General features: G+C 44.4%; 1 protein-coding gene across 1 annotated transcript in view; it reads left to right on the top strand.

Annotated features, from left to right (window-relative positions):
- LOC308315679 (tyrosine-protein phosphatase non-receptor type 7-like) overlaps positions 1–11,337 on the top strand; it is a 17,134-nt gene extending 5,797 nt beyond the window's left edge. The window contains exons 5-10 of the mRNA XM_080763790.1: positions 453–532; positions 3,574–3,711; positions 4,046–4,225; positions 4,988–5,145; positions 9,861–9,974; positions 10,946–11,337. Coding sequence (XP_080619916.1) covers positions 453–532; positions 3,574–3,711; positions 4,046–4,225; positions 4,988–5,145; positions 9,861–9,974; positions 10,946–11,126 — 851 coding nt within the window. The 3' untranslated portion in view covers positions 11,127–11,337. The remainder of the gene's footprint in view (positions 1–452; positions 533–3,573; positions 3,712–4,045; positions 4,226–4,987; positions 5,146–9,860; positions 9,975–10,945) is intronic.
- The last annotated feature ends 2,124 nt before the right edge of the window (positions 11,338–13,461 follow it).

The raw sequence follows: 13,461 nt of genomic DNA, 5'->3' as shown, positions 1-13,461 counted from the left end.
TTCCTAGAGAGCTGGAGAGGCATGTTAACACCTGTTACTGATCTAGCACTCTAGTCTATAGAGCGTCGCAGTCCCGCCCCGGAAAATAAATCCCTGTTCATTTTCCTCATAGACTTTTCAGAAAGTATTTATTTAAAGACATTTATGCCAAAGTTGACAAAGTCAACTCTTTTTTCGGGCTGAACAAATAATTAGAAAGAAGAAGAAAACGGCAGGTTTAATAAAACACTTTTTTTGTGGTTTGTTGTCATGATTTGTCACAACAAGAGTTCGCTTATAAGGTCTTTAAATAAATACGTTTTGAAATGTCTATGGGGAAAATGCATTGGGATTCATTTCCTGGGCCTGGCGTCGTCATGAAAGGGGGCGGGACTGCGACGCTCTATAGCAATGAGTACTATCAGAATATAGAGCTATTTAACACTTATTTTAACAATTTGTTTATATTCCAGACCCTGACAGCCGAGTTGTCCTGAAGAGCCAGGAGGAAGAGGCGGGGCCAGACCGCTACATCAATGCCAACTACATCCGGGTCAGAAGTTTAAACACTCCTTCATGTTTCAAAACAATGTCACACAGTCATGTTTAAGTTTAACCCATTTAGACCTGAGTTAAAAACATTCACTTTGAAAGAATATAATATATATTCAAAGATTTGTGCCACATTTTTACGATTTTTCAAAAACAGCAGACCTACAAGCTCGTAGCGCGTCACTCGGTGGAGCGCTATGAGCTTGTAGATGAGCTTGACTGAAAACTGTCAGGTCAAAATGGCACTCCTTCATGTTTCAAAACAATGTCACACAGTCATGTTTAAGTTTAAACTCTCCTTCATGTTTCAAAACAATGTCACACAGTCAAGTTTAAGTTTAAACACTCCTTCATGTTTCAAAACAATGTCACACAGTCAAGTTTAAGTTTAAACTCTCCTTCATGTTTCAAAACAATGTCACACATGTAGTCATGTTTAATGTTTAAGGCCAAATAAAAGTAAAAGCAGAATGTCATTTAGACAGACTCACAGTACGTTGAGTACGTGTGTGTGTGTGTGTGTGTGTGTGTGTGTGTGTGTGTGTGTGTGTGTGTGTGTGTGCGTGTGTGTGTGTGTGTGTGTGTGTGTGTGTGTGTGTGTGTGTGTGTGTGTGTGTGTGTGTGTGTGTGTGTGTGTGTGTGTGTGTGTGTGTGTGCGTGTGTGCGTGTGTGCGTGTGTGCGTGTGTGCGTGTGTGCGTGCGTGTGTGCGTGCGTGTGTGTGTGTGTGTGTGTGTGTGTGTGCGTGTGTGCGTGTGTGCGTGTGTGCGTGTGTGCGTGCGTGCGTGCGTGCGTGCGTGTGTGCGTGTGTGTGTGTGTGTGTGTGTGCGTGTGTGCGTGTGTGCGTGTGTGCGTGCGTGTGTGCGTGTGTGTGTGTGTGTGTGTGTGTGTGTGCGTGTGTGCGTGTGTGTGTGTGTGTGTGTGTGTGTGTGTGCATGCGTGCGTGCAGAACAGATCTTGTCATGGCGGTTAGTGTAGGTGTCTGACAGACAAGCAGGAACCACAGGAAGTTAGAAAGGAAGTGACAAAGTGTTCTTGACTCCCCCACTCGCCCACACATGTTCACACACTGCATGCGCGTGCGTGTGTGTGTGTGTGCGTAACTGTGTGTGCGTGCGTGCGTGCGTGTGTGGAGTTCTTGGTCACAACATGTAGTTTCAGGACGTATTGCTCAGTCAGTCATCCTCATGTTACTGAGCTGTGTAGACATGTATCACATGCTCTCTTGTCCACAGTGAAGACTCAGTAATGACAAGTGTGCACTCTCTCCTACCACAATGTCATGTGCCGAAAATGGCTAATTTAAAGCATGTTCGGCATGCAACACCATTTTGTGTGTGCGTGTGCGTGCGTGCGTGCATGCGTGCCCGCCTGCCTGCCTGCCTGCCTGCCTGCCTGCCTGCCTGCCTGCCTGCCTGCCTGTATGTGTGTGCTTGGTAGCCCAGTCCACACCTATACGCAACTATAGTTGCAACTTCAAACAGTTGCAAGACATTGCAGCGGGCTGGACTGTGGACAGCGACCTGGGTGCAACTGTAGTTGCGTACTGTAGCCGTGGACTGGACTTTAGGCTTAACATCTGAGAGTATAAAGGTCAACAGCCCTCATAAACAAAAATATTCTACTATATATTCTATATGGAGACTTTCTCATTTCTAATTTCAATTGAACCATTGAATTCAAACACCCCCCCAAAAAAGGTTAAATAAAAATAAAAATCTTCCATTCTCTCCAGGTGCACCTGCCACAATTGTTATTTAAATGATTCAGTAATCTGGAGGAGAAACTGACTGTGTGATCATCTACGGGAGCAGCATTAATGACGTGATATGATTTGCAATTTGGGCAAACAAAAGCTCTCCGCTCACACAACCTCAATTGGAAAGAGGTGGAGACCACACCCACAGACTGCTAATAGAATATTTTGGGCATGCAGTTCAGAATTACGACTTTCTCCTGTAACATTTCCTCATTTACGTGCAGGAGATATCTGTGATATCAATCTGGGCATGTGAAGTCTTGAGGCAGACAAATCCCCACAAGGGCATGGCTTCACAAAGGTCTTACATGACGGGAGGTCTTTGAACATATTTTCTACGAGCTATGAAGTGGTTTAGTATATATCTCACCATATCTGCAGTTTCTATAAGCACGATTTTTTTAAATGTTTTTGGCGCCTCCCAGCTCTGTAAATTGGCTGGTGCCCCCAAGCAAACCTCTGATGCAATATATATGGATAATCTGGCCCAGATCATGAGTTGCTTTTGAACCTCAATGCCGAGTCTCACCTATATAGGTCAATCTACTATGTAATACTCTCTTTAAATAGTGGGGAATTATGGAGTGTTATGGAGTGACTGTGCTTGACTTTAGATCCAGTTTGACACTTCACGCACTGTGCTTTGTGCATCCCATTGATAACCTAGTTTCGGGAGAAGAGACCTCCTTCCGCTTGACCTTAACCACTCCTCCCTCATTATCAACAACTCCTCCCTCCTTATCAAACTCACCTGCCTTTCATTATCACCCGGCCAATCCCCGGTGCAATCACCACAGTATAAATACACCTGCGGTCTCTCAACCAAGTTGTTTGTTCTGCTCCACGACAGACCAAACATGGGTTGTGAGTACTGCACTTGTAGATCGGCTATTTTCACTATTCTTCAAAATCGCCATCCTCCTCCACCCCAACCTCCTCCTTCCGCCTCGATTCTCTAGGAATCCAGGGGCGGCAGTGACGGAGCAGAGATGATCAACCACTCATTCCGAGTATAGAGCAAAGATGACCGTCAGCTCCAGAGACTACGCCCCCACCCTGAGTCTTGCCCTACCTTGGGTTCCTCACTCCACTCCGCATTCATCTCATTCTGTTTCAATAAACTGTTAATCTTGAGCGAAGGTGTGGTCTCTTACTAAGTGAAAGGTTCTGTATGTATATGAATGGATGGTCAAGTTCAAAACCATGGTAAAAAAGGGAGAACAGAGTTGGAAGACTTGGTGTGAATGACCAGGAAGCTAAACCCGAGGACGTCTTTGCATTGCAGGGTTATAAATGCGTTCCACACACCTACATCGCTACGCAGGGTCCCATGCTGCACACAGTGGAGGACTTCTGGGACATGGCCTGGCAGGAACGCAGCTCCATCATCGTCATGGTGACCAGGCTGAAGGAGAACAATGAGGTAATAATATACCGTAGGTGCCTCAATGTCACCATGGCGACCGGCAGGTATACCTCATTGTCAAACATATCACCGTGCGGGTCTCCGCTCCCTGTGATGAAATGCAGTGTTCACACTATAGGGCTGTGACTATCAATTCTTTCATTGGGACAATTATACGTTTATATTATTTACACTTTTAATTCAATACTTTACATTACTCAAATAAAATCGGAATATAACTGTAAGTGTAAATTGCTTGCTGTCTGTCCATTGTTTCGTGATATTGACCATATGCATATTTCTTGTGTATGTGCGTGCGTGCGTGCGACGTGCGTGCATGCGTGTGTTGTAGAAATGTGAGCTGTACTGGCCTGAACCACAGGCCAGGAGAGGACTGATGGAGGAAGAGGAGGAGGAGGAGGAAATGGAGGAGGAGAGAGGAGAGGCAGGAGGTGTACTGGGCAGGTTCCAGCTCAGAGTGAGAGACAGGACCCAGAGAGAGGACTTCACCATCACTGATATGCACGTCCAGGTACTAGAACGCAGCCATGGAAGAAGTACTCACGTTTTTTTTTACTTAAGTAGAGGTATCAATTCCGCAATGTAGATATACTCTAGTTAGGAGTGAAATCCAGTATTCAAAATGGACTAAAAGTACAAAAGTATTGGCATCAAAACATACAAAGTACTCATTGTGCAGAACGTTCAAAATGTACGACAATCTTTTGAAAATAGAAACTCTACAAGTAGATAGTATAGATCGTCTATTTACAAATGTCAGAAAAATTGTGGTATGTTTAGGTTTGTAAAAAGTACTGTACACGTTAATGTATTGAAAATTGTAAATACTGGAGAAAGTGAAAATACCTCAAAATTGTACTTATTTTTCGTTCCCGATCCCATCCCGATACCACATTTTCTGTATTAGCCGATGCTGATAAGGAATACCGATGTGTCGTGATCTCATGTTGTGTTTATAGCTATCTAGCTATATATCTGGTGTTGTGTTTATAGCAGACTCCTCACTCAAATGTGCACTTGCAGTTTGAGCAACTTGAAAGCAAACTCCACATGTCCCAGCATTTTATTTACCTGCCATATTGTCAACCCCTTACCCCTGTGTCGGATCGGTGGTTAGACTGGCATATTCGCCGATACCCATATGACCCGATATGACAAATAAGTGTGTGTGTGTGTGTGTGTGTGTGTGTGTGTGTGTGTGTGTGTGTGTGTGTGTGTGTGTGTGTGTGTGTGTGTGTGTGTGCGCGCGTGTGTGTGTCACTCACGCTCGTAGGTAGCTTCAGAATGTCGTCCAGTCAGACACTATTGGTTCACCTCCTGGCCTGACCACCATGTCCCACAATGCACTGCTCCTCTGCTCCGATTAGTGGAGGAGGTAGAGGCTTACAGGAAGTCCCTCGCCGACGCTGGACCAATCATTGTCCACTGCAGGTACGTCCCACAGCCTGCTGGACCAATCAGTGTCCACTGCAGGTACGTCCCACAGCCTGCTGGACCAATCATTGTCCACTGCAGGTACGTCCCACAGCCTGCTGGACCAATCAGTGTCCACTGCAGGTACGTCCCACAGCCTGCTGGACCATCATTGTCCACTGCAGGTACGTCCCACAGCCTGCTGGACCAATCAGTGTCCACTGCAGGTACGTCCCACAGCCTGCTGGACCAATCAGTGTCCACTGCAGGTACGTCCCACGGCCTGCTGGACCAATCAGTGTCCACTGCAGGTACGTCCCACGGCCTGCTGGACCAATCATTGTCCACTGCAGGTACGTCCCACGGCCTGCTGGACCAATCATTGTCCACTGCAGGTACCGTACGTCCCACGGCCTGCTGGACCAATCATTGTCCACTGCAGGTACGTCCCACGGCCTGCTGGACCAATCATTGTCCACTGCAGGTACGTCCCACAGCCTGCTGGACCAATCATTGTCCACTGCAGGTACGTCCCACAGCCTATCCCAGAGACAGATCTCAATAGTAAAATAATAAACAATCCTATTTCCTTTCCTAACCACGTCACAAGGTGAAGGAAAGGAGAACGTTAATACCAGGAGCCAGGGGTATGGGGTTATGGTGGTATGGGAGGTGATATTGCATTATACAGTAATCCATTGATCCAATTTGATACCATTTATTTTATCTCTGAGAACCCAATCTACAGTACACTGTGAAATCCTGTTGTTGTAAACCTGTGATGTGACAATGAAGTTCATTCTGATTCTGTACACTCTCAGAGCTACAGACCCATAAGGGTGAACATTGATTCTGTAAACTCTCAGAGCTACAGACCCATAAGGGTGAAAATGGATTCTGTACACTCTCAGAGCGACAGACCCATAAGGGTGAAAATGGATTCTGTACACTCTCAGAGCTACAGACCCATAAGGGTGAACATTGATTCTGTACACTCTCAGAGCTACAGACCCATAAGGGTGAACATTGATTCTGTACACTCTCAGAGCTACAGACCCATAAGGGTCATAATGGATTCTGTACACTCTCAGAGCTACAGACCCATAAGGGTGAACATTGATTCTGTACACTCTCAGAGCTACAGACCCATAAGGGTGATAATGGATTCTGTACACTCTCAGAGCTACAGACCCATAAGGGTCATAATGGATTCTGTACACTCTCAGAGCTACAGACCCATAAGGGTGAACATTGATTCTGTACACTCTCAGAGCTACAGACCCATAAGGGTCATAATGGATTCTGTACACTCTCAGAGCTACAGACCCATAAGGGTGAACATTGATTCTGTACACTCTCAGAGCTACAGACCCATAAGGGTCATAATGTATTCTGTACACTCTCAGAGCTACAGACCCATAAGGGTCATAATGTATTCTGTACACTCTCAGAGCTACAGACCCATAAGGGTCATAATGGATTCTGTACACTCTCAGAGCTACAGACCCATAAGGGTCATAATGGATTCTGTACACTCTCAGAGCTACAGACCCATAAGGGTCATAATGTATTCTGTACACTCTCAGAGCTACAGACCCATAAGGGTCATAATGTATTCTGTACACTCTCAGAGCTACAGACCCATAAGGGTCATAATGTATTCTGTACACTCTCAGAGCTACAGACCCATAAGGGTCATAATGGATTCTGTACACTCTCAGAGCTACAGACCCATAAGGGTCATAATGGATTCTGTACACTCTCAGAGCTACAGACCCATAAGGGTCATAATAATGGATTCTACACTCTCAGAGCTACAGACCCATAAGGGTCATAATGGATTCTGTACACTCTCAGAGCTACAGACCCATAAGGGTGAAAAATGGATTCTGTACACTCTCAGAGCGACAGACCCATAAGGGTCATAATGGATTCTGTACACTCTCAGAGCTACAGACCCATAAGGGTCATAATGGATTCTGTACACTCTCAGAGCGACAGACCCATAAGGGTGAAAAATGGATTCTGTACACTCTCAGAGCGACAGACCCATAAGGGTGAAAATGGATTCTGTACACTCTCAGAGCGACAGACCCATAAGGGTGAAAAATGGATTCTGTACACTCTCAGAGCGACAGACCCATAAGGGTGAAAATGGATTCTGTACACTCTCAGAGCGACAGACCCATAAGGGTCATAATGGATTCTGTACACTCTCAGAGCTACAGACCCATAAGGGTGAAAAATGGATTCTGTGCACTCTCAGAGCTACAGACCCATAAGGGTCATAATGGATTCAGTACACTCTCAGAGCTACAGACCCATAAGGGTCATAATGGATTCTGTACACTCTCAGAGCCACAGACCCATAAGGGTCATAATAAGGGTCCATTTGGACCACAGGTTCTCCCTGTACCCGACGTTTAAAAAACAGAGATATAAAATAATAATAATACAAAACAGAAAATAAAATAAATACGGCTTAATTCTCCCAGCTATACCTTGTCCACTCTGACAATGTAAACGTATATGTTTGCTCATGCCATGCCAATTAAAGTACCTTTGAATTGAATTGTACATTTTTTCAAACCCAAACCAGTAATTAAATAATTGACCAAACAACAATGACAAACAAGCTTTGCCCAGCTCTCTGGAACACTGAAGCTGTTTTCTTCGCTACCTCTTTCTCTTTTTCTTCTTACTAAATAGGACAAAAACACAGGCCAATGCAAGCTTGTGTCCGACAAGCAATCATAAAAGAGGGGGGGGAGTGGGGAGGCTGCAGGAGGCTGAGATTGGAAGAGCAGACCCACACAACAAAGGGCATGGTGCTCTTTGAAGAGGCTATGAGAGCCACATCCACAGTGATGAAAGCATGTCTTTCATTAAAGTTCTCGGGCCGGGGTGACCCAGTAGTATAGCCAGGTGTCCGCCCGGCCCGGCTGCGTGTCCCATATATGGGCTTCGGTGTCTGACCGACAGCGAGTCACCGCCCGTTTCATTCCCGGGTCAGCTTGGAGAATGTGCTGCTCGTCAGTCCCATAATCTCTTATGGCCTTTCTGGTTTCTGCACGACAGCAACGAAAAACAAAGGCTCAATATAGACTGGTGGAGGACATGTTATCTCTGCTTCTGGTCAGACTGAATACATGCTTGCATTTCCTTTTGGGAAATGTTTTTAAATTATTATTTTTATTTTGATCAAAGTTTCTTTATTAACATTTTCAAATCACATATGGGTCAAATGGAAAGTGAGCCCCAAACTTTTTATGCATGGCTTGAAAACAGAATGGCCATTTGAGTCAGCCAGCCTCTGGAGTCAAATATAACAGATATAAACAGAATGTCCATTTGAGTCAGCCAGCCTCTGGAGTCAAATATTTGGAGCGCCGCTACTCCCACTTTCTGTGTTTGTTTATACTTTATACAAGGCCACCAGATAGTGGCCTTGTGGTTAGAGTGTCCGCCCTGAAACTGGGAGGTCGGGGTTCGATCCCCGGCCGGGTCATATACCAAAGACTGTAAAAATGGGACCCAATGCCTCCCTGCTTGGCACTCGGCTCATCGCTCCAAGAGATGGGTCAAATGCGGAGAACAAATGTCACTGCGGTAAGGTGTGTGTGACAAATCGTATGACTTTGACTTTGGTATGAGCACCCAAGATGGCCACAGGATATTACGCCACAAGACGTATTTTTTTATTTTGCACGTACTTTCCAGGAAGAGGAAGGTTGCAGTTTTTATTTGCACGGAATCCCCAATGATGATGTCATTTGTAGGCAGGTTTATGGACTGTCCTGCACAGCCCATTGAACAGTGAGACACAGACAGGCCAGTAGAGAGCATCATCTTATAATTAGCATTAGTGAGGAATGATCGAGGACCAATGATATGAAGATAAGGTTGAAATTAGTGTTAACATGCTTAATTGCATCCTTAATGGATACAACCATTAAGCCTATTCATTAAGGATGTATCCATAATGGATACAGGGTATAGGCTATGATCTATCCATTCATTTCCCATGAATTCTCCTTAATTACTTCATTAGTCTATCCATATAGGTTTGGCATAATTCAAGATGAAAAGTGCATATTTTTATGTAAGCCTAATGGAATGAAGATCGAAAGGTGACCCCCCCCCCCCCCACCGTCCCCCCACACCCCAAAGCGTGTGCTGTTATTACCCATGTGAATCCTGAGGCTTATGTTATAGGTTATGTTTATGAATATTATTAAATTTTTTCTTTCCTGCTTGCTTTTGCTGATGCTGAGTCCGCGCCACATTTTTAGTAGTTCAATAGCCAATCTACATTGACACGTTGTGATCTTGTAGACTGGCCATTTTAACTACTCAAAAATAGTTAAAAAAAAAAAAGGTAAAGACGTTTAGGGATAAGGGGTTTAGCGGTGACGAAAATGGAGCCCTTTATCCTTTATCCATTCACGAATTGTCCTGACAGAACTTACAGAAACCTACACTCTAATACATTTTAACTGGGTGTGGGGTGACAGAACTTACAGAAACCTACACTCTAATACATTTTAACTGGGTGTGGGGTGACAGAACTTACAGAAACATACACTCTAATACATTTTAACTGGGTGTGGGGTGACAGAACTTACAGAAACATACACTCTAATACATTTTAACTGGGTGTGGGGTGTGGTGAGGGACCTGGATAGTGGAACACTGCTTTGAGAAACACTGCTTTAAATGTTCTCCTCTCTCAGTGCAGGCATTGGGAGGACAGGCTGCTTCATAGCCAGTAGTATCGGCTGCCAGCAGCTCAGAGAGACGGGGCAGGTGGACATCTTGGAGACGGTCTGTCAGCTACGCTTGGACAGGTATGGAAGGACAACAACCTCCTTCTTTGTCTGTCTCTCTTTTGTTCTTTTGTGTCTTAACTTTTAGACAGGTCACACTGTTCTGTGTTTTCTCATTCTTATTTTCTCTCATTCATAAAACCCATCTCAGAACTCATCCCTCTCTCTCTCTCTCTCTCTCTCTCTCTCTCTCACTCCCTTACTGGGTGGGTATGAGCACGAGAATAGCAGCATGGTTGTTTTTCACCACCTGTGCGCAACTTAACACACACACAAACACACACACGCACATATTAACTGTATATATGATGATTTTGGGTGTGCCAGTACAGTACAGTAGAGGGACCCCCATACAGTAACTCTGTCATTTCTCAACCGTTTCGGACGTGGGGCGGCTCGCTGGAATACTTTATACTGTAGGTTTTACTCTCGCTAATTCCGTGAGAAAAGAGTGGTGCTGGCTGATGACGTATCATCAACAATGTGGCTACATAACGTTATGAAATACAAGTACTGAGTAGTAAAGTGACAACACAATACACGGAAACCAGGCTAAAAAATATGGTGATTAGACTTTGGACTGAGGTCGATAAAAAAAAGTCTTCAAAATCCTAACATTTTTCGGAAAAACCCATGTTTCTATGTCAGTGGTGCTCAACCTTTTTCATGTCAAGGACCCCCAGAATTATCTCTATTGGGCCACGGACCCCCATCTCAAAACATGTAGTTCCAGGGACCCCCCAGAAGCCAATATTTTAGTTACAAATGTTCGCTCTGAAATATATATTCAATGATTTGCGCCACATTTTAACGATTAAAAGAAAATTAGATCTGCTATTTTTCAATAGCTAAAGTATAACATAATGCTTAGTTAAAACACCAAAAGGGGTTCCTGTCCAGAATGGGTTTTAAGAGGTTTCTGCTCGACAGCGATAATATGTTCTCCTTAATGTTGACTGATGTGTTCCGGGTGCTTCCTTCCTTCCTTCCAGAGGTGGGATGATTCAGACCAATGAGCAGTATCAGTTCCTGTACGCCACGCTGGCCCAGTACAGCTCCCAGCTCCAGGACCAACAGAACCCTGCAGACCCAAGCCCGCTTCATCTCAGCTCACAGCTACAGAACCTCCAACTGGACAGCGCACTGCACACACAGAACCCCATGAGGGACTGAACATCCATTCAGAGCCACTATGCCATAGACTGGAGAGCAGTGGTTCTCAAGCTTTTTAAATATATATATTTTAAGGACCCCCAGTTCGATATATATACATCAGGCCATGAGGCCACACAGACCCCACCCATGTGTTACCATGTGTTTATTACACGGCTTGGTCGAATGCTTGATTCTGATTGGTGTGTGTGTGTTATTTCTTGATAATGACCGCTCCACTCTATAACAGACCGCCCTGTCTAATCAAAGCCTCAGAGAGCACCAGCTGCACCCACTTGATTTACTTCTGTTTCCAACATGACAGCCATGTAAACACACACACACACACACACACACACACACACACACACACACACACACACACACACACACTGCTGCAGCTGGGCAGACGCTGGAATACTTTCATTACCGTAAGGAAGGAAATAAGGCAATGTTCCACCAAATGTCATATTTCTAACAATGATTGTGTAAAAATATTTATTTAATAGAATCTCTGAAGAACCCACTTTTTAATTCACATAAACATGATTGATGGTGTGCAAATGAGTTTATCTATAGCGCCTAGGAGATTTTAGAAATACTTTATAGTACAGTATAAAAAAGTGTTTAATGACTGTTGACTGTTGTTGTCAAAAATAACTTTTATTTAATTGAAGGTTACAAATGTACTTTAACTGAGCCATAGTGAACCAACTACCAATGTAACTCAGAAGAACCAGGTAGCTCCAATGACAGTTGTAGAACTTCATACACGCACGCACGCGCGCGCGAGCATGCAGTGTGTGAACATGTGTGGGCGAGTGGGGGAGTCAAGAACACTTTGTCATTTCCTTCTAAAATCGATAAAACACAAATGTTGAATGTTGAAGACAGCTCTGGAAAAGAGCGTCTGCTAAATGTCAAAATCATGAATTGTAAATCAATGACCCAGAAAACCAGCAGCAGGCACATCTCTAGAGATTCTAGAACACAGCGAACCAAGAACACAAGGAACCATTATAACTGTCACAAAGAACCAAGTGTGATTCGGGTTTTAGAGGTGCAGCAAGATAAATATTTTGTTTAACTACGTGTTAAATTGATCTCTATTGTGATAGTGATCTTTGTTTCTCTCTATAGCTCTTTATAGTTAACAGAAAATGCATTTTCAGGTGGTTGTCAATTTGATAGAGAATCCATTTTTCCAGCTTCATACTGCTCCAGTTCTAATTGCTCGTTGCGTCCATATACTGCGATAGTGCGCTGACAAACAAATAGCCCTGCTGCCTCAAGCTCATATCCCCATGGCCAAGCAGAGATTCTGTCTTGGATCAGCGGTAGATGTTTGATCTCTCACACTGGAGACCACGGTTCAAATCCTACCGGGCTCACAAAACTGTATAGCAATAGACCTGTCACAATTGTTTGAGATATGAATTTGTCATATCTGCCCTGTGCAACTTTAGTTTTTTATGAAGTTTAAAAGCCAAACAGAAATGTAATTTATTTATAATGTTCCAATGTTCAACAACAGAAAACACAATTAAAGCCAGGTGACGCTTGTCAAGGTTGATCGCATGACCCCCGCCATCATGTTGTCCAGGAGGAGGCCTCTCTCCTTCGGGCACGAGCGGCCTCACCTCGGCCTCCCTGTCGCCTGGAGGCCTGCGCGGAGCACAGGAGCTCCTGGGCTTCGGCCCTGGCCCCACCCTCTTTGAGATGGATCATTGAAACGCTGCCGTTCGGCTGCCGTGTCTTATGTGATCATGCAGATGGGCGGCCGACCGGCCGTGGGTCGCAAACACTTTTGAGGTTGGACAACAGAAAGTTGTGTATAGGGGGCACGGTGGCACAGTCGGTAGTGCTGTCGCCTCACAGCTAAAAGGTCCTCATGGGTTCAATTCCAAACTCTCTTTCCATAAGCTTAGTTAAGTATAACTAATGTGATGCAAATGTGGTGTGTATAAATTTAAACAGGTCATATCATTTGTCCGGTGAAGTGTAGGCCTGTGTGTGTGTGTGTGTGTGTGTGTGTGTGTGTGTGTGTGTGTGTGTGTGAGTGCGTGCGTGTGAGAGAGGCTGCAGGAAGATGAAAATAATGTTATGCCTGTAAATGCAATGTCATGTGTTGCTGTTCTTAATAAAAAGCAGTTGTGTTGTATTCTGTGTTTTCAAATTGGGACTGTGTTGGGGGCCGATCTACAAGTTTGTAGAATCTGGATCATTGTGAGCTTGGCTATTAGATTGAAAACATTGAATTGAATATAATAGAATAGACTTTATTTGCCATTTGCTCAAGTGCATAGGAATTCTTGGAGCACAGCTCCCAGGGTCAGCATTAAAAAATGGAGGGACA

The sequence above is a fragment of the Protomyctophum bolini genome (genome assembly GCF_963924005.1).
Source record: "Protomyctophum bolini genome assembly, chromosome: 5".
NCBI lineage: Eukaryota > Metazoa > Chordata > Actinopteri > Myctophiformes > Myctophidae > Protomyctophum > Protomyctophum bolini.
Note: the sequence above shows the minus strand (reverse complement) of the source record. Positions and strands in the feature narration are given on the sequence as shown.